The 21,874-nt window shown below is 43.6% G+C and overlaps 1 protein-coding gene across 1 annotated transcript in view; it reads right to left on the bottom strand.

Moving 5' to 3' along the window:
- Window positions 1-541: 541 nt before the first annotated feature.
- LOC121192367 (chloride channel protein 1-like) overlaps window positions 542-21,874 on the bottom strand; it is a 29,003-nt gene continuing 7,670 nt past the window's right edge. The window contains exons 8-24 of the mRNA XM_041054032.1: window positions 21,622-21,747; window positions 20,987-21,071; window positions 20,380-20,481; window positions 19,935-20,019; window positions 17,660-17,815; window positions 13,766-13,835; window positions 12,756-12,866; window positions 11,409-11,622; window positions 10,906-11,039; window positions 10,671-10,762; window positions 9,883-9,975; window positions 9,472-9,559; window positions 7,576-7,658; window positions 5,920-5,964; window positions 4,926-5,030; window positions 2,772-2,858; window positions 542-2,251 (exon numbers count right to left, since the gene is read on the bottom strand). Of these exons, the coding sequence (XP_040909966.1) occupies window positions 1,748-2,251; window positions 2,772-2,858; window positions 4,926-5,030; window positions 5,920-5,964; window positions 7,576-7,658; window positions 9,472-9,559; window positions 9,883-9,975; window positions 10,671-10,762; window positions 10,906-11,039; window positions 11,409-11,622; window positions 12,756-12,866; window positions 13,766-13,835; window positions 17,660-17,815; window positions 19,935-20,019; window positions 20,380-20,481; window positions 20,987-21,071; window positions 21,622-21,747 (2,180 nt within the window). The 3' untranslated portion in view covers window positions 542-1,747. The remainder of the gene's footprint in view (window positions 2,252-2,771; window positions 2,859-4,925; window positions 5,031-5,919; window positions 5,965-7,575; window positions 7,659-9,471; window positions 9,560-9,882; window positions 9,976-10,670; window positions 10,763-10,905; window positions 11,040-11,408; window positions 11,623-12,755; window positions 12,867-13,765; window positions 13,836-17,659; window positions 17,816-19,934; window positions 20,020-20,379; window positions 20,482-20,986; window positions 21,072-21,621; window positions 21,748-21,874) is intronic.

Consider the following 21,874-nt stretch of genomic DNA (forward strand, 5'->3'; position numbering starts at 1 on the left):
ATTCAACATGACTGAGACGTCAGTCATGTTGAATAACTACACCAGTGGTCACATGACTTTAAATTACCTCTGCAGCTTCCATTCCAACTCCCAGAAAGAGAAGCGTCACTTTCAAATCCGGCGCTTAACAGTGGTCTGTAAAAGAGCAGGAGCGATTTATGAACAAGGTCTGAAACCACAGGTGGACATGAGAATCCTGTCACCTGTCAAAATAAAGGTAAGTTTGTGATGACAAGCAAACAAATGTGCTTTTGATGCACAACTTCAGTGATGAAGTACAATTTTTCAGTTAATTTAATGGTCACAATGAAAGTGAACTATGTATTTTGAGAAAATGTTTTTTAATGGCTAATGAAGAAAACACTTTTTATACTGTGTTATTGTCAACTGTGGAAAAATATTTCTACGGTAACATACCTGGACTGAGTTCGCTTCTTGGAAAATGTGCTGCCTTTCCCCTGTCCCGGTCTGTCTTTACAAACCTGGACCTGGATGAACGAAGGTCAAATTCACAAACATGCAGAAGAACAATCAAAGCATCTCACTTTAGAAAACTTTATTTAGCTACATTTTTCACAGTTTTATAAATTTTGAGATAACATCTGAGTCTACTAAAAGATAAATAAATAAAATACAATAACCACAACCACAGACAGACAAAACAAATAGTACAGAGCACCCCCCCGACACGCACACACCCCTTTAAGAAACAGACACACATTTCAATTTAAACAGACATAAAGAAAAAGCTTTTTGTTAAATCGGCAGCTTTAAAGACTTTTGAAGCAGCACCTGAGAAACTGAGTCCGGAAGATGATAAAGAGAAAAGAGTGTGAGAGGAGATGGAGTGATAAAAGAAAACAGTTCAACAATGTATGAAAGCAATTATTAAGGTAGTCACCAAGAAGCTCTTCAGATTAAACATCTCAACATATAGTGTCATAAACAGTAACTGAGCTTGGGGTGGGGGGCGGGGGGGCGCTTTCAGAATTATCAGTATCAGAATTTAATTTGGTAGATGGAAAAAAATCTTTCAGTTAAGTGTTTCGGTTTTCAGTTAAGCACTGTTAGTTTCAAAGACTCCTTCATTCAGCTGAACTCTCCCTGATGCTTTAACAGTAAGACACAGCCACAAAGCGAGGGAAGAATCCCATCCCAGGACGACAGAAAAGCTCCTGCTGTTGTGTTGTGTTTGTTGCGTTTCTTTATCTTTGTGCAACATTATCTTCATCATAAGTCTAAATTATCTAAAATGATCTTGTTAGGGAAAATGCAGTGGGGTTTGACTGTCGTCAGCCGCCTTTAGCTTCACCATCTATCAACTTAACCGTGATGAGATGAGCTCTGAGGCTGCATCCACAAGGTCAGCACACAGTTTGGAGGTCGTTTTGGGGCTTTGACCAATCATCCACAGTGAAGCAGCTCCATTAGTCCACTGTTGCCAGTTTAAAAAAAAAAAAAATCAATAGCTGGTGCTCTCATCCGATAACAACCGATTTTTCAAAGACACATAAATGATCAGGTAATGCAGAACTACAGTGTAGAGATTCACTGGGTTCACTTTTAGAGGATGGGCAGAGTGAAGAATCAGGTGAGGGTCTGTGAAATGAGCAGACAGGAACAGTGGGATAAAAAGAGGTAAATGAGTGTCAAAAGACTAGAGCAACAAATTAAGAACAGAAGGAAAAACTCACACCATTAAAAAAGTTCTTCATTATAAAAAACATAACCATCACTCTGGTCTAATCTAAACCATTGGCTCATCATCGCTGTCTTCACCCCCCTCAAGGAGTCCCTGTAGGGGCATCAGGGTGGAGAGAGGGATGGAGGAGGAGGAAGGAGAAGGAGGTGGAGTGGAGGAAGCAGGGACCGGGGGAGGAGTGGAGGAGGGAGGGAGGGTGAGGTTGCTGTTGTAGCTGCAACTCCTACTGGTCAAGCTGCAAGCCCCCCCGCTGCTGCTGACGACGCCACTTCCTGTGCTGCTACTGCTGCTCTCCTCCATCTCCCTCGTCACGCCCTCGATCCACACCTCTGTCTCGTTCTCATGGTGATGGTGAGGATGAGAGGAGGAGGGAGACTGCGGAGAAGTTGGTGCTGAGGAAGGGGAGGTGGAGGTTGGAGAGGAAGGAGCGGTGGGAGAAGAAGGTGGAGGTTTAGAGACAGAGTTGTGGTTGCTGATGTCGCGAAAGCTTGCCAGAGGAGGACGAAGCCGGACGCCGGAGCGGGTGGAGCCTTCGATGGCCTTCTGGAGCTGGAGAGGGAGGAGGAGGAGGAGGAGGAGGAGGAGGAAGGAAAGCACGAAGAGTTGAAAGGGTGGAGGAAAAAGATGGAAAGGAAGAACAGAAATGGAGGAGTATGGGGTGAAGTTTAAGAAAAGAAGGAAAAGAAAGAAATAGAAAGGTGGTTATTAAGAAAAGATGGGGATGGAATGAAGGGATAAATAAAGCAAGGAGGAGGAGACAGAGACAGGGACAGGTAAAGACAGAAGGAATGAAGTAAAAGAAACTCACAGAGGATATTGATTATGTCAATCTGAATTTCATGAGACTAAAGAAATCAGGAGCAAAAACCAACTGGATTTTTTTTCCATTGCTTTAATTTCAAGGCAGACGAGGGAAGACCTCTGAAAGATGAGTGTATGAAAAAGTGGACTGAGATCATTGGGAATGTAATTTAATTTACTGCTCAGCTTTTGGTTCCAGGTGACCTTCATCAGAAAGAGCTGGAGATTGGAAAAAAATAAACTGACTGGCATAAATTAAGTTTCTTACCTCTTTCAGAGCCACCACTCCAACCAGTTTGCCAATACTGGTCACATAAGCATGACTTAGGCCCAGCAGTGAGAATAAGGTGTGAGTCTGCGGAGACAAAGTGAAAAGGTCGCGCGTCAAATTAGGACAAACTTCTGCCTCTCAGAGCCGGACGTGTGCGGCTTCAGACAGTTTCCAGGCTCTGTGCTTCTCCGTCAGCTCCGTCTACACACAGTGTCACACAGACAGAAGGATGAAAGCAAACTGGCTCCAGGTGAACCACAGACAGAAAAAGTCCTTGAGTTCGTTGCCATGTGCAAAGTATTCTGTTCATACCGCGGCTAAGGTCACGCTGTGGATGAGCTCTCTGTATGCGCCAGCACACCTCAGTCACGAGGCCTTCTGCACATGAATAAGCAGCATATTCTGGACATTACCTTGAGAATGAAATTACACTGATGAAAAAAAATAACAATGACGGCACGAGGTGTTTGCACGCGTCAGTGTCCTCCAAATATCAGCAAATCCTAGATCAGCTTCACATTTCTCATAACAGGACGGGAGTGTGTCACAGAGAGGTCAAAATAAAAGTGTCATTATCGATCACGAGCCGTAGATTCAGCCATACCTGTGTTCGTTCAGTGCAGGAAATAGAATGGAAGGAAACACCCACAGAGCAGCGTGTTTGGCTGCTCACACTGTGAACTCTCCGTTGAAGACAAGAATCACGTTTCCTTTAAAAGTCCAGCTGTAATAATCAGAGTCAGATTTATTGGATAACTACCGACTAAAAATCAAAGATACATCTAATAACTGTTTTCATTAACGATAATCTGCTAATTATTTTCTTGTTTAATCATTTGATGAATAAATATGATGACAGTCCAAGTTTATCATCATCATCATCATCATCATCATCATCATCATCATCACAGCTGAGCAGCTGGAGGCAGCAGTAGACTAGAGTTTAGAGAAGGAGCTGTGATTAGTTTGGGGATGTTAATGAGTAAAGACATTATTGATTTATTAATTAATCTCCCCTCCCTGAGCAGCCACTGCTGAGTTGTCCTTGAGCAAGACACCTCTCAGTGTGTGTTTAAATGTTCGCTTCTCTAGTAAAAACAATGGTTTAAAAATGGAACAATTTCTGTCAGTGAATGAAAACTTTCTCCATCCAGGACCAACGGGCACAACTCCCACGCAGCAGGTGGGCGTTTACCTAACAACCGCTTCGCCTTCTGACTACAGTAAACGAGATCCTGCTCTCAGTCAACAAATGAAACTGTGCCGTGTCAATCTCCATTTAGTCGGACGCCGCGTGAATAAATGTCTCCAGTCTCCACGGAGTGTTTTTCATGTGCCATTACCCCTCTGCCAAGGTTATCCACATCCCGGCTGAATGAGACATTACAGAAGTAAACAACTTAAAGAGCTGAACGTGGGAACATCAACACAGCAGCTTGACGGCTGCTCGAGGTGCTGAACTCCATTTATATACTTCTTTGCTTGTATAAAACCTCTGACAAAAAAAACAAACTGCTGTCCGTGGTGAATTTACACTTTGGAACTAAATCATCTGTCGAAGTCATTTCATGCAATTTATCACGTAATGAATCATAAATTTGAACGAGAGAAAGAAAGTGACAGTATTTCCTCTTTTTATGTTCGCTTCTTTAAATGAAGTCATTTCGCAGTCAGAATTGGTTCAGCCTCGTATAAAGCTGCTGTTACTGCTGATTCTTTTTTCCCCAGAACCAGCTGGTGACTGGTGAATTTTCACTTTATAAACTACAACAGACACGTGGTTCCCAACAAACAGCTGCTGTGTGCAGCACACAGGGATGTAAACAATGCAAGGTCAAAGGTATTCAGAACTATATCATGTAAAACTAAATGCATTCAGTACACACGTAAGGCCTCAGGGGAACATACAACACAGGTTCATTTCTAAGAAACAGTTGTTAGTATCAAATGAAGCTGCTTTTCTCGGCCTGGCTGATTAATAAATACAGATAAACTCATCTTGGCTTGATACCTCAGTGGTTCACATTTTAGAATGAACACACAGAAAGTAAATCAGAGTAAGGAAGCAAAGCGTTCCCAAAACGCTGTTACACTGGAATTTATCTGCTGACCTCCGTGACGCCTGCTGGTCTTTGTCTTTTCCCCGCTCACCTTGTGTAATGATGTTCTCTCAACCAGCTGGAAAGGGGAAGGGTCTACTCGAATCTCATCGATTGCCATCGGCTTGTCCATCTCTGCCTCTTCCCACGCTTTGATCTGCAGCAGCAAAGAAGACGCAGGGTTACAGAGGTGAACGGACCCGCGTTACTGTCATGATGAGGAGAGCCGGAGGGAAACATCAGGATTTGTTTTTCTGAGTCATATGCATACAGCATGATTGATGAACAGTTAGATAAACCATGAAAACACTCTGCAGTATGTTTGGGTCGCTGAAGGTCTGAGTGTTTGTACAGTCTGTGTGTGACTGCAGGTGGTAAACGGTAGTTAGCTTCCACTGAGGAGAGTTTTGCAGCTGTGAGAAACCTTAAAACCCTTTGCTGCGTCCTTGCGTGTCAGCGGCCTCCCCTCTGAGATTTAGGACGTCTGACACCTTTTAGCCTCTCTATGGATTTAACCTACGAGCCTCAGCCTGCCGCGACAGGGGCAGCAGTCTTGTAGGATTTACAGGGCGATGTTACAGGGCGTTTTGGGGAAGTGCCAGGAAGAGTAACGGCACAGCAGCAGACAGAACAGGTCCGGAGGCACAATATTGTTTTGGTGCTGTTAACAAAAAGATGTCTCATTTAAAATTCTGCCTGTTTTCAGACTGCAGTTAAAACGTGCCCCAGTTCTGCGTCTTCTCCTAAAATGTGACACAGATCTCGAACACCTGTGACCTACATGAGACATGGATCTGAAGGCTGACATTCAGACGGTCTTCATAATGAGTAAACCAGTCATTTGGGACTGTTTCTATAGTTTTGGTGCTATGTTTCACTCGGCAGGAGTATTTCTAGGTTTCTTAGGCTTGTGCGCAGGACTTGAGATTCATTGTGGACTCACTGGTGACACAACACAGACATGCAAGTATCTGATCACCTATAAATAATTAAGCAGAGATTTCTGTAAAAATAGCAAATCCACCGTCCCTCCATCATTACCATACCTCTTCTGGTGTCATCGTGTCTGACAGGGGAGGAGGACAGGGCTCCTAGAGACAACAAAGGCAGAGACATGAGACATGCTTGTGAATGATTTTACAGACACACTCTGTCACATCTGTCTCTCTGAACTGGGCTGAAACCAGAAAACCTTCTCTGAATCTTACATGCAGGCTTTCAGTTTAAAATATGTTCCAAGGTATAAAATAAGGTCAGAGTATTGGAGGCAAATAAAACAAGTGATTAATCCATATTTCAATCTGTCTACTTGTTTTACAAAAATACAATATTTAATCTAGAAAAATCCCAGATTTGGCTTCTGTCTCTTTCACGTCTATTGTGACAAATTGCAGTAGCACATTTTTTTGTAATCAGGTTTCTGTCATCCACACACTTCTGTTCATCTGTCACTCCCACAGCTCATCCAGCAGCTCTGTGAGTAAACTGGATGCAGCAGGTGAAATCCAGGCCAGCACCTGCTGTGACCTGTTGTGTGACGCGCAATTTATTAGCGACGCTTCCCTCATTCGTTTGATCGCTGGCTGCTTCCGTCCTTGAAGCAACAAAGCTAATGTCAACGTGCTGACAAACTGCAACAGTTGTGAGGTTTCTACGTCCATCGCAGCAGGAGGTTAAATTTCCTGTCAGGCAAACACACTCAGACTGAAGTTCACTCGTTTTTAATTTCTCACCTGCACAAATCATCTTCTGTGTCTTTGCGTAGTTGTATTACCTCACTTAATGCACGAATTAACAAGACGCTGACACTGTTACACCGGCCAGATAATATTCTAAAGGTCAGTGTTTGGTTACCTGCCAGATCAGTGGCTGTAAAGCAGACAAACACCTGATTCACAGCCAGATTTCAGTCATGGTTGGGCTTGATTGCTGGTGGCAATTTCCCACTGTGCGTCTATTTGATATTCAATGGTGTAGAATTATGGCGTGTTGCTGTAAAAACAATCCCCATGCAGGAAACAGGGTTGAATCCAAAAACATAATAGAGAACCAGACTGGTAATTCACAAGCTCCGGCAGTGGGCACAACAGAAATCAAATTCTAATCTTGCAAGCTTACAAGCATATGCTTTATTTTCACTGTGGTTTTCATTCCTGCTTGTATAAACAGATGACATGTATTGCTTTCCCTGTGAGCCAGGCTCACCGCCAAGCTGAATAATAACTCTACCTCCAGTCTCTGGCTTCCCCATTTCCATATGAGACAAGGTTGAAAGAAAGATGCTCGACTTCGGGGAGTTTGTCTGAGGCCGAGGAAGAGGTTGTGTATTCATGTGTCTCTGTCAATCAGATAAGTGTGTATCTGCCTGAATAGAAAGCAGACCCCGTAATGAAAAATTCACCCTGCAAAAAAAAAAATAATGAATAAATATTTATATCTTAGCAGTGTCAGTGTGAGGACCCGGGCTTGGGATGGGTGTGTTCTATGAATTTCAATGGTTCATGACACAAGGGAAAATTTGGTGGCTACTGAGTACACTCCCAACATCTCTAAATAGTTAGAGAACAGAGGAAAAGGGCACAGAGGTTGACAAAGACACAAAACACAAAGAAACATCCACACACACAAGGATGCCAGTATGTTCAGGAAGGGACAGACAAGCCATAAGAAATGCTTATACACACACAGACACAGACACACACCTGTGACTGTCCCTCTGTCTGTCTGCTCTTAGAGGTGAAGAGATTCCTGAGTGTTTTCCTCACAGACTGCAGAGGACCTTTTTCTGAGAGAGAGGTGAAGAGGGAGACGTGTTGGGTGAAGGTCAATAAATCAAACGCAGCTTTTCAGAGACTTAAACCTTTTGGAGAAAACAACCCAACTGCAAATGGAGGTTTTGAGAGACTGCGGCAACCCAGAGCAACTACTTATTGTTGTTGCCTGGATACCATTTCACTAGGAGACCGTGTGTTGCTGCGTTGACAGGCAACTGAGGAGTTTACGGTGCCACAATAGACGCGCGCACACACACACACACACACACACTCACACACCATCTGGTTACTTGCAGTGAACATGCAGCCAAACCTTCCCTCACTCCTGTTAGAGTTGCAGAGATATTAATTCCAATCGTTTGACATCTGTTGAGGGCAGAGACAAACAAATGTGTTCAAGTGGATTTGGTAAACAGTGTGAACGGCTGACAAATTAATAAAATAAATGGTTTTAACTTTTTCTTTAGCCAACTAAAAGGTTGGAAGGACATGTGGGTAGTTGGCAGGTACGGCTGACTTTAATGTAAAACGGAGCCTGTGGAGTTTTTTGATAAACAAACAGTTTCTCACCAAATGTGTTGTGTGTGAACTTGAAGCCTGATAAATGTGTTTAATGTGTTTTCATCCTAATAAAACATGTCTCCTACATTAAAGTCTCCTTCATATGCCCTGATCACACGTTTGGCTCCATGAAACAGAAACGCAGAGTTGTTTTCTATTCCACTCAACAACACTCTACAATAACTGATTTTATCTTGGCAGCAGAAACAAGTTGTGGACACGACACTGACGCATCGTCATCTGTTAAGATGATACGGTGAACTTTGCAAACAGTTGCTTATTTACACACGAGCAGTTACATTATCATTCATTTGGAGAGGCGTTTGTGTCCACCTGATGAATGGAAGTGAGGAGAATACATGCTGAATACATCCACCCACATCCAGCACCACCTACATCCACATGCACACATGAGGATTCCTGCATGTGCTAGAATAATAAGATTCAACAAAAAGGCGACTGGCTCATCAAAACACTACAAGCACCAATAATCAAAAACTTCAGCCTTTAACTTTCCTGGCAATGTGACAAATTTAGAAAAAGAAATACGCTTCACTCCCGAGATAAAAATGTGTGGGTTTCCATGTTGTTATGTTTGACCAGTGTGTGTTTGGGATAATGCTGCCACTGCTAACGTCACATTCTTCCTTATGATTTGATTAATTCCCATGGTTTCTCATTTCATACTTCATAAGCACCAACGAGATGCGCTCGTGTCCTCTGGGCACTGATGTATTTAACACATATGAGAACCTGGTGAGCTTCGTACACCATCTGGGCTCTGACTAAACGCTTAGTCACGTCAGCTGACATATTTTTCTGTGGAGAAGTAGACGAGACATAGCAAAGGAGAAATCCAATTGCATCATCCCAGTGTGCAAAACTTGTCCGAGGGAATCAATATTGCTATGACAAATCCCATGAGGCTTTTGTTCCCCAGCCCGACTCGACGCCACACAACTCCACAAGTGCAGACGAGCAAAGGAAGTTTCTGTGTTAAACTGGACAACAGCAGAAAGGCAGCTCAAAGTCAGCAAGACAGCAAAGTGAAAAAAAATCTTTATCCTTCACTAACCATTCTGCTGAGACTATGCTAATTCCATTTATCCATTCTCTCAGAGGCAGCTGGTGCAAAATGCAGCAGAAAGGCTATTAGAGATATTTTAGAGATAATGTATGACTGTACACCTCCACTGAGATTTAGAAATTAAAAAAAAAAAGAGCTAAAAATGTACTGAGAAATATGCAGTCGTCTCAGCTCACCAGGAACAGGAGCAGTGTGGTTTGATGAAGGCTCCTGGGGTTTTGGAGGAGGCAGGGGGCCGTTCCTCTCCTCCTGGGCTGGACTGCCCTGCAGACGACAACCAGATGTAACTCAGCAAACATTACTCATGAAGAACTTTCAAAACAAATGCCAAAAGGTATTTTGATAGTAAAATGACATTTCATTCCAGGACGAGATAACAGTGGTTTAAACTGAAATGCAAACAAATAAAAGGAAACCTGTGGCATTAAACTGAGGCAGATGGAAAAGTCACAGCACCGATGGCAACTGGCAGTGCAAAAAAACAATAAAGCTACAGTAAAACGTGTTTTCCATCTTAGACTGTTCAGTAAACTCTAAAGGGAAAAAACATGTGGTCTGAAATCAGAGGCAACAAACTAGAGGCTCACCTTCTCTCCATCCTCCTCTTCTTCCTCATCCACGAAGGCGAAGGACTCCCAGCTGTGTTTCTGAGACTGGTTCTGCTCCTGTAAGCTGCGACCCTGAACCCAAATCCAGGTAAACAGATCAATACACACTGGTGTTCTCACCAGTGTCAGAACTGAATTCAGTGTCAAATCCAAACTACAGTACCGTGTTTAACACCTGTGCTTTATTTTTAGCTGTGCCGCCTCGCTCAGCTTCAACTGGACAAATTTTACACTGAGATCTGATGTTTTTCCTTTGAAGTGAAACACAGTACATGGCCGCCCGACTTTCCTGGCTGATGTCAATACTAAAAAAAGCCAGAGTGTTTCCATTTCTACTTTTAGCTGTCCCAGTCTGCATGTATCAGTCCTCTTCATGTTACCAAAGCGTTTCAGCTCGCAGAAAACATTTGCTAACGCTAAATTACACCGTGTGGTCTTCCACCAGGTCCAAGGCGCCACATTCTTTTAGCTATAAGTTCATCATTCATCAGGCACAGCTTCCTTTGATCGAATTTTTCCATTGTGTAAACTACTGAATCTTACCACAGCATTTTAACATCTGTGGTCTGTATTTTCATTTTTATTTTCTCAGGAATCACGTCTCTCCATGTAAAATACAACCTCAGCTGTAAACAAGAGGCACTAAATCAGCCGGATTTACTGACAAAAAAAATAATGCAAATTAAACATAATCCGTTTTGTTAAGAGCTTTGCTGCCTGTCCTTAAATGAGATATTAAAACCAACCAAAAACAGTGCAGTCCTCACCTGCATGAGGAGCCTCCTCTCTGGGGACAACCACCAATCACAGAGAGCCAGAAGCTCCAACCTGTCAATGCTGCCCAGGAGGATCATCGACTCTGGAAGTTAAAAAATTACGTTTGATACCATATAAAAAATGTTTTTCAAAAACATTAAGTGAGTTAAACATCTTCTCACCGATACTAAAATGTGGTTCTGAGTGTGGGGATGATCACAGTAAATACACAGGTAACTCTCCTACCTTTGGAGTCAACCAGGGGGATTGATTTGAGTGAAGAGGAATCCAGCAGGAGTTTGACTTCTCTGTAGGTGGAGTGAGACGATATAAAGTTCACCTTCCTCACCATGATGTCCCCTACAAAGATGTTGTATTGGCTGTGGAACAGACACACAAACAGAGCAGTGGAGTAGAAATAAAATTGGTTGGACCATGTTTATGAAATATATGCAAAAACACAACCTCAAAGTGCACTCTGCCCTTCATCAGGAATCACATCACAGGTCAACTTTTAGGGCTGACGCTGCACCTCTGCATGCTGAGAGTCTTTCATAAACCCACCCCACTCATTTCTATGTCTGCCCACAGCTGCAAGGTCATAGGATGTTTTTTTTTGCTAGTTGCATTCATGCAGAACACCAGACTGAGGCTGTGCACGTGTAAAAGCAATTCACGAAAGCCATTTCCTAAAAAATTCTGCAACCACACAGCGGACAAAACATCTGGAGTGTGAAAACAGCACGCACCTCATGTGTCCAAAGCCGAGCTCCGGCAGGTATGGAAGCTTCTTCACCTGGATGATGGAGTCGTACAGGGAGGGCTGCAGGCCCTGGGCCACCATGTTGGCCAGGATTACTGCCACCATCATGGGCAGGATGTGGGAGATCTGGCCTGTCAGCTCAAAGCATATAACCGCCGTGGACACTGTGTGAGTCACCGCACCGGTCAATGCCGCCGCTCCTGTCAGAGACATGGGATGTGATGATGAGGGGACGGAGGTGGGGTAAAGAGAAGAAAAGAAAAGCCGGTGGTGGAAACCGGAGGGAAGGATGGGGACTAAAGAAGGAGGTGGAGAACAAAGAAAGGTCAGATAAAAAAAATAATTGTGGACAGGATAGAGAAAAGATGAGAAAGCCAGAGAGAGAAGGAAGACAGAAAGAAAATGGACAGGATAAATAAATGGGGGACTGGAAATCAATCATATAAAACAGAGAAGTAAGAAGAAGGAGAATAAAACATGAAGGTGAGGGGAAGAGGAGGAAGAATGAATGAATGAGGGAGGGGGCACAAACAGGGAGAGGTATAACAAGCTGAATCAAACAAAGTAAAAAAAAAGGGAGGGAGAAACATGAGAAAGAAGGAAGGAATGAAGGAGGTGTCAAGGTAGAGAGGGATGGTCTTTGTAGGGCAACAGGATGGGGACTGAAGGAGGGCCACGTTTCTGGGTCAGTGGCTGAGGAGAGGACAGCAGAGGGAAGCGACCGTGACATTTAACTGTCAGAGCAGAGCGAACACATGCTCTGATGGAAAGGAGGAAGAGGAGGGAGAGGATGACAAAGACGGGAGGAGAAGGGAGATGAGGAAGATTAGGTGGGGAGGACAACCTGACAGCGAGTGACAACTGGAGGGCCAGAGAGGTTGACAGGAGGGGAGGAGGAGAAAGGAGATGAGGGGAGTGACAGGAGAGGAGGAAGAGGACATCTTGACCACTGCTGACAAGCTGAGGGTGCGGGAGGTTGACAGTTAAGGAGGAGAAAGGGGAGGACAGGGAGGAGAACAAGGGGTGAGAAGAGGGGAGGTGGACAGCTTGACAGTAAGGCTACAGTGATATGATTTTTAAAATATGCAGCATTGATTGATGGTTATTTGTACTGATTAAATACTCTTGTATTTTTGAGAGGATGTGCCTCGATTACATTATATACTGTTAGGCCTTTGGTAGTCGCCCCTGCAGGTTAGACTTGTTAGTCGTGCCCTGTAAACTGGAGTGCCCAGGAGGAAGGTGAACAAAAGTTGCAGCTGTACATATACTCACAAAAATGCGATGAAACTAAGGAGGCGGGGACGGCTAGGACGAGGAAAGGGAGACTAACCAATGACTGCGTACCCTCCGGGGATGATGCGGTAAAGGATGCCGTCAAACACAATCCCGTGAGGAAACAGCGTGGCCATAATCTCCCCTACCAGCCTGCCAAACGCAGCGCCTACATGAGGAGACAAGAAAGGTCTCATTTATCCAAAAAGGTTTTATCAGTAAACTCGCCTTCAAAATAAAAGATTTACCTTGAAAGATTTCAGTAAGTGGCATTTTACTGTCATTAAATCATATTCACATTAATTCCGAGGCATCTGTGTGACTAATGCAAACAAGCAAAAACACCACCCATAAAACTGTCGGCCTCGGTTGGTCTCTCCACTTCCTTTTTCAGTGTAACATCACCAGAGAAAATAAAGTCATCAGTGTTTCTGATGACAGCAGATGGTGGAAAGGCTGATGAAAGAAATCACTCCCAACGTGATTATCCTCTTCAGTAAAAACAAAGATGCCAGAGAAGATAAGGACACACAGAAAACAACTTCCTGTTTGCAACAAGAAGCAAAAAAGCAAGTTCAAAACTGCTTCCTACCATCCACTGCTTCGTTCCTCCATTTTAGAGGTATATGCCTATTTTTGCCTTCATTAGGCAGCGGACAGGAAACTCAAATTTATCAGTCACTAATAATTTTAAAAAAAGGCCTAAACATCACTACAGAAAGAGAGAAACCTTTTTTGCAGTTGTGGTACGTGACAGTGCAAAAGGCCACACTTTAAAAACCATCAAGAAATACACTCACAATATGACCTACCATCTCTGGGGCTGAATTTATTCATTTGAAGTTGTTTACGGCTGGTAATGATGAATATTTTAACGTGGACCACTGGTAAAGGTCGTGCTCCAAACGCTTCCCAAAACGAAAACAAGAGCTGAGCCGCAAACAACTGCAAATAAACACTGATCTGAATAATAAGAAACTAATATTGGACATGAAAATTCATGAAACAAAGACGTGTGGGAACATAAAACCAGTCCAGTATCTGAAGGATACTGGTGCGTTTGCTCACCCAGTATGAAGACAGGCATGAAGGCTCCAGATGGAATGGGCATGGTGGTGGCCACTGCAGACATCCAGAACTGCAAAACAACAAACACGCAACAGCATTCAGACGGGCAGGGAAACCACCTGTGGGCAGGGTGACATGAGAACTCAGTACGAAACCATGAGACCAAACTATGTGTCTGGTGGCACGTTGTGTTGATGTAGCACCATATTCAGTTCGACAAGCTGAACAAGTCTTTCAAACACACAAAAGAAAAATTGTCAATTCTCTTTAAAGAGCAAACACGTCAACAGCAATTTCTCGGTTTTCTGCGCCCATTTTCAATAATCTCCCCATTATTGAGGCAGGTTACCCTCCTAATACTAATTAGATCACTTCCAAGATGTTGTGTTGCATAGCAACAGGAGTGATGGAGAGTCCCTGCTCCTTTCTGAGCTCTCGTTGTCTCTGTGTTTGTATTTGAGTAGGAGAAAAAAATCCTATTCAGTCACGGCTTGATGAATTACAGAAGTGGAGAATCTGGAAAATGTGTGTGTGTGTGTGTGAGTGGGAACCCAATCACCCTTGGGTGTCCTTGAGCAAGGCACTTCATCAGCAGCTGCTCCGGTGCAGCTGCAGAGGACGGTGGCGTAGCTGTACTGGGTGGCTCCCAGATGAACGTGTGGTTGTGTCGACGTGTAAACTCGCCCTGCACAGTAAACCCAAGCTAAACTCACCCTTCAGATGCCACTTACACTGTCTCCAAACACTTTGTGTATTCATCAGAATGTAACTTCAAAATAGCTCGCCTAATAGCACGCTTTGTTCATGGCTGCAGACAGCTCATCAGCAGTAATGATTACCTTCATACAAGCTCTGGAGCTTTGGGGGGTGTGTGTGTGTGTGTGTGTGTGTGTGTGTGTGTGTGTTTTCCTCCCCCTTCACAGACACCACATGCTGGGCTTTCTCATTTTGGTTTGAAGGGACTGGTGAGAAACACTGCATTACCATTTTAACAGTCCAGATTATCATTCCATACATCGTTTGTCATCATCGTCTGAGAACTAAATTACTGTAGAACAAGATAAAAACCCATTAGCGCGTCTCTCACAGGGAGGCTGCTACCCTGATGACAGAGAGGACCGTGCTCACTGTCGTCTTTTCTCTCTTTTAATCCTGACAGACACACACAATCATGCAGAAAGGCACAATGCACAAAAACAGACACACAAACGCACGCACACAGTCAGCACACACTCCTTCATCAGTGTCACAAATCCTGAGACAGATGGGAGCAGAAACACTGAGACACAGAGTTTGATGGAGAACAATTTGGAGATAGAGTGAAAATAAAAGAGAGGAACCACGACTGCGAGAGATGGATGAAGAAATAGTTACAGTTAGAGTCTGAATAGAATATAAAACTTCTCCCTCCAAGCTGTTTGAGAGAATAATCTCATAAATTAACTTTCACAGTCATCTTTCTGTTTCTTTTAAAAGAAAGAGTTTGAGCGAACAAATCACACAACATATCCTCCACCGAGTCGCGCTTGCCATCGTGAGGCGTCTCAACACTCACAAGCAGGCAAGTAGTTTTGTTGTTTTGTTAGCAAATATTGTGTGAATAATAAGGAGCCAAAGATCCTCTCAGATTACTCATGTACTGTCTGATGTTTATCGCCGCTGCTACGAAGCAACGTTCATGCTTGTTTTGTCATAGGCAGGAAAATACATTTACAGTACCAATGCAAAAGTACTTTTTTTCTTTTTTAAATCATATAACTTTCTGCTTCTCTACAATGTACCTAACATGCACTCAGTTGAACACAAGATTTCTGTTCAGGAGGACAGACATGCAGACAAAGAGAGGAAGTCTAATCATGTGTAGCACAAAGAGAGAAATGGAAACAGGCTGAGAGAAGCATGAACACGGTGGAGAGTGTGTGTCTGAGTGTTTCTGGTTAGAGAAAGGCTGGCGGCAGCAGAAGGCAACAGACAAGCAGAAAAACACAGTTGTGTGTGTGTGTGTGTGTGTGTGTACATGTGTTGTGAGAGGAGTTTTACCAGCCAGCTGCTCTCAGTTTTGGTTGAATTAAGTTCTCACCACAGGGAGCTGCTCTGCTCAACTGAGAAGCACCATGACTAAACCAATGCAGTGTATGACGCTGAGTGACAGGCTTTAATATCCGGTTGAAAGGATTATTTATACGGCATTTCTGTCTAGTTTGACTTTGGACAGTGCAGAAAAACAGACTGAGGTTAACTGTAAAAAGGCAAATGGATTGGACTCTTCGCAGTTGGAAAGTGATAACATTTTGGAAGTCTAGAGTTATTGAGGGTCATTTTTATATATTAGATGTGTTCATTCCAAAAGATGATCCTCTATTAAATTTCCACTTGTGGTGTTTAAGATGTAGGCTTCAGACTGGTTTGTCTCTAGCTGAAATCCCAGGACAAAGACTGGTTAGGTGAGAAGAGCACTGAAGCTCAATCCCAGCCTCTTGACGCAGGCCAATCTGTCATGGCTGCCGATCAGAACTTTACCAAGCAAATATAGGTATGAACTGAACTTTGTGTCATGTGACTTCCACGTAGGCTGAAAAGTTTGGTTTTGTATTTACAGAAACAGAAATCTGCTTCTTCGCTCTTCTCCACACGAGCTCTCGAGAAGCCGCAGATTCTTTCACCAAACAGGAGGCAGCAACAGCTTGGAGCTGTTTTCTGTAGCAGCCAACAGACTGTAGGCAGGTCAGGACTCTGAGTATTTAGAGACCAGACTTGTCTGTCTGTGTTTTTCATACATGGAACACATGAACTCCAAGGCTCAGGTCAGACCATTTCTAAATGAAGAACAACACTGGGGGTGGACAGACTGACGGAAATGCAAAAACAGTGTGAATATCACGAGGCTGAACACAGGGAGGGCCTGTGCCTTCGAAAAAACTTAGAGGGAGACGCGAGTTTGTGTCTTGATAACGAGTCAAACTGAACGAGGCCGTAGAAAGACTCTGGAATGGGGCTCTTCACGGGTCCACTCAGTTTAACACGGTCTTGCGTCTGTTTGCCAGTTACCTGACAGGACCTGAGCAAACAAAGATAATCATCACGACAGAAACGAGAATATTCTTTGAAGCAGTCGGAGGTCAAGAGAAGTCATTAACTGACGCTGCATCATGCTGCAGCCAGTGCTGATGCTCCCTCTCTCTGTTTGGATCGGCTCTACTCTGACATTGTCTGGATGTTAATGACACCACTCATTAATCTGTATGAGCGGGAGCACTCTGCACATCAGAGTGGTCTGAAAAACGCCCTTGGACTCTACATGACCTTTCAGTGCCTGCATAAGACCTTACGACTCCCACCGGACACCTGTTTATGCATCAGTCCTTGTTAATGTGAGTCAACTTGCAGCGTCCAGTTGTGTTTGTAGGAGCTAAAATGATTTTAGCTCTATAGCAGTTTTTTTTATTATCATGTGTTAGTGAGTGTTAGTGATCATTTATCCAAAACCTTTTTTTTCAATCAACTTTCTGCTGATTCACAGTTAAACCAGCACCTACACCAGATTTATGTACATGTCTATGCTCATGAAATATTTAAGCAAACCACTGAGTGGAAAGCTCCAGGGTTTGTTTGTGTGTGTGTGTGTGTGTGTGTGTGTGTAGCTCCTTTAAAGAAAACATAAGAAAACAAGAACTGCTGGCAGCTTTCCAGCACTGCTGACCTTGGACAGGAAGAAAATGAAGAAGACACACACACACACACACAGATGTCCCCGTCACCAACACACAACATGAGTGACCTGCAGCAAATGTCTCTAATGAAGAAGAGGGGGATGATGACGAAAATGTTGACGTCAGGTGGAGTCAGCCACACACACACACAGACACACACACACATTTACCAGCAGCCACAGACCTTCATGATGAAGAAGAGCAGCAGGATAAGGAACACGCTGACATCAGGGTGCAGCCAGGCGGCAGAGCGGCCCAGACCCACCGGAGGAGGAGAACCCGAAATCTTCGTCCACGTAAAGTTATCAAACAAAGAATTGATGCACTCCCTGGGCATCAGCTGGAGGTGAGGGGAGAGGAGGAAAGACAGATGAAGGAGGGAGAGAAGGGAGAGGGCAAAAGAGGTGGTCAGGGAATGAGAAAGGAGGGAGGAGAAGAAAAGGATGGTAAGACAAGACGCAGAGGGGGAGAGAGCCGGAGGGGAGTAGAGGAGAAATAAAGAGGGAGGAAGTGAGGAGGAGGAGGAGACAGGCAAGACAGACAAACAAGAGGAATTAAAGAGAAGGATGGAAAAAGAAAGAGTAAAGAGGTGGCGAAAGGGTGGAAAGGTGAAAAAAGGAGAGAGTAGCAAAGACAAGGAGAAAGAGAGACTGAGTGGAAGGAAGAGAAGAAGAGAGGAGGCGTGTGGTGATGAAAAGTGGGGATAAGTCAAAGACAGAAGGATGAAAAGAAGGAGGTAAAGAGAGCAAGAGAAGGAGGTAATGGGTGAAGAGGAGAGAGGTTTGATGAAAGAAGGAAAAGCAACAAGGAGGAAATGGATAAGAAAGCGAGGGAAAAGGAAAGAAAGGAAAGAAGATGAAGACAGAAAAAGAAAGGGGAGACAAAAAAGTGAAAGGAGGAAGAAAGTCAAGTGGGATAAACAGGCAGGAAGTCATCCAGAAAGCTGGAAGCAGACGGGTACGGGTGGCCGTGTCCAATGACTCATTCTCTTTAGATGATGACTCATGAATGACTAATTCACTTCAACCATTTGGCTCCACATTTGCATAGATTACTCTGAATTTGCTCACAGGCACAAATTGCAGCGCCTCCCGCATCTGCATAACGCCGCCGCGGGGGAAAAACAGCACCAACGTCATTTCAATTTTTAGAGTTTTGCACTTCCTGCTTGCGTTATGGTTGAATCGTTTGGCGTGTGAGTGGAAACGTAGAGGATCTGCTCCGTGAAAAGCTGCCACGGGCCTCGACGTAATAACAGGTTTTCCTGTGCCTTTCTGAAGTTGTGGGTTCATGCCTGGTTCACAACCCATGTAGCATTTAATCTGCTCTCGCTGTGCTGCTTCTTCTGTCACTCTGCTCTGTGATGTGCAGGAGGGATGTTGGACTGGAAGGATTTCATTCCCCAAAAGCTATATATACACTTTTCAGGGCGGGAAAGTATCTTCCAGCTACAGAGGATCTACTCCACCATATTTATTTTCTAAAGTGAAATGATATAAATTTAGATATCACTTCACTCCCCTGATGTGTTAAAACCATGCTGTGTGTTTGCTGGAAAGGTGTGAGACATTTCTACAATGAGGGTGTGAAAGATAAGCACTGAGGGCACCGGGAAAAAACAAACACAACAAACAAACATGTTAAGGTGTTGCTGACTGACATATGCAGACAGACTGAAACACATACACCTGGTTCACACCGAGTGGTCTATTCTGAGCGTCTGTGAAACACATGATTAGCTCTTAGCTCTGTGTGGGTGAGTTGTTGATAAACGGCTGTTTGAGCTTTCACCTTAAAACGGCACAGAAGGCCACGAGGCTACGAGGCACGCTGCTTCCATTCATGTAGAAACACGGCCACTGACATCAGAGCAAGGCCACAGATGCACGTTAACACGCTGACGGTGTTCAGAGTATTCAAGTTTAAATTTTAGGGGTTGGTTCACGTTTAAGCTACAGCACTTACAGCATGTCCCACCCCCCGGTTATTAAAACCAGTTGGGGTGTCCCACTTGAACTGGGCTGCTGTGCACAAGGCGACGGTCTGTGTTGGTGGCTCCGTGTGGCAGCAAGAGGTCACCGTTTGAAAATTTTGAACTTCAATGCCCAAAAATCCTGTGATGTAGCATCAGTCAAGGGAAAACAGCAGGCTCATATTTATCAAGTCTGGTCTGTGACGCTGCTTTTTACCAAAGGAAACCACAGAGACAAAAGATTGAAGAGAACTGCTCAAACCCTGCAGTTCAGAGTTTGCTTTTACAGTATGATCATGGACAGTAGATGGATCTCAGATACCACACCTTTGTTCTGTGCTGCTTTCAAACAGGTGTACTTAAAACATGTAAATCAGTTACAGCTGTTCTCTGTTGCAGTCAGCATAACATACAGGTACTAAGAGATTTCAATGTCCTGAATTCACAATTGTTTACATGCGATGGACGACAAGATATGAACTCTGACCTCTCCTGCCATGAACTGTCCGAACCCCGGCGGGAAGGTCAAGGTGGCGATGACCAGCGTTACCACAGCGGGAAATACGAGCCGACTGGGAGGAAACACAGAGAAAGGGAAAGTCAGCAAAGTTTTGTCACTGAAACAAACATAATTATCCAAAATTATTCAAATGCTTATTCTACCTGTGTGCTACAATAATCAACAAAACATCTAGGCCACAAGGAGCAAGGGCAACTATATATTCAACAGATACACACTCATCCATAGTGCAAAGACAGTATGTGAGTGATAGTATGTAAGCCTGTAAGCTCTTATTAATGGGACAACATTTAAAAACAGCACTGACCATGAAAAAAAACAAACATTTAACAAAATAAACATTAAACTCTATAAATAAATCCCAACATTTAGACACTTAAAACATTCACAGTATCTGCCACAGGAGACTCACTGTTTGGTCAGGAAGCGGGTCATAGCATTGGGTCGTCTCATGAAGAGCACCACGTGTCTGTTGAGATAAACGAAGAACGCCCCCAGGAAGCCACAGGAAATCCTGCACAAACACATGAACCTGACATCAACCAGATGAAGTCATCTATTCATCTGTAGAACCCTCTGAATGTGTTCTTCATCACAAGGTACAAAATGACAAAGGTTATAACCACCACTAAAAACAACAAACACGTACGAGAACCAAAAACATGCCATTTATTTTTATACTTTCTATCTAGAAAAACTTCATCCTCATAGATGTGTGTGTTTATTTATGGTGGATAATTCTTTTTGGAATGAAAACCCCTCACACACCTCATCCGTGACAGACTTTGCCAGGTTTGGCAAAGCAGCATCTCATGATCGTCGCCTGTGTTCTGTGTCTCCCTCTTTCCTCCCCTGAGGTAAACAATAAACTAATAAACTGAATTCTCCATGTCTCAAATGCTGCTATTGCATGAAGTCTGACTTATTAACCTGCACATCTTTCCATTAGGACGTATTCATTAGGAAGTTTGGAAACACGCAGTGCACACGTGCACACACACAGTTTTCCAGTCGCTCACCCAATGATGGCGAACGCCGGCAGCTCCTGCAGGTCGAAAGGGAAATCCATACGAAAGTTTGTCCTGAACAGAGCAGTGATGGTTACTGGAAGACGGAGAGAAGACGAGGAGACAAAATATGGGACAAGTGTTATTGTCCAATATTTGTGTTATTGTGGTTTTTAAAGCATTTTTAAAAAGAGGATTTAGTCTTTGAACAAACAAGTGAACTGATGATTTTTATAGGACCAGGTTGTACATAGTTTCTGTATTTCACAGCACTGTTCAGCTTTCTTGTACTGCAGGGACATGGGACACAGCAGCACGGTGAAAAGACAAAGATATTTGATATTTGTCTAGAACTCAATTTAATATTGTTATGAGACACTTATATAACCAAAGTCGGGAATTAAAACACGGTGTTGCTACACGGTGGAGGAGGACACCATCTAGTGGAAAATGCATGTTATGCCCACAGTGCTTCCATTAAATCAGTGTCAGTGGGAAGATGTCACAGTTGTCTTGGTGATGGATATTGAGGTAAAAAAAAAATTAAAAAAAAGAGAAAGTGACATGACATTGCCCTCACGCAAAAACACAATATTTTCAGTGGCTCAGTCAGTATCGTCAGAAATACTTTCTCCCCCCGTCCATACCTGCATCTTTGTTAAACACTGATAACACTCTGAAGATGAAGGCACTAAACGTAGCAGCAAAGTATCCTCTCCAGTAGTTTCTCACAGCAAAATATGTAGATGTTACCTCTATACTGAAGAGCACACCTGGTGGAGAAAGAAAAAAACAAGCAGTAATCGATCAGTCAAACTAAGAACAACACAACGATGCACACAGAAAGCTACGTGCAAACAACCTGATATTTCCTGTAAAACGGCTCAAACAAGGAGACAC

The sequence above is a fragment of the Toxotes jaculatrix genome, chromosome 13, assembly GCF_017976425.1.
Source record: "Toxotes jaculatrix isolate fToxJac2 chromosome 13, fToxJac2.pri, whole genome shotgun sequence".
NCBI classification, from domain to species: Eukaryota; Metazoa; Chordata; class Actinopteri; family Toxotidae; genus Toxotes; species Toxotes jaculatrix.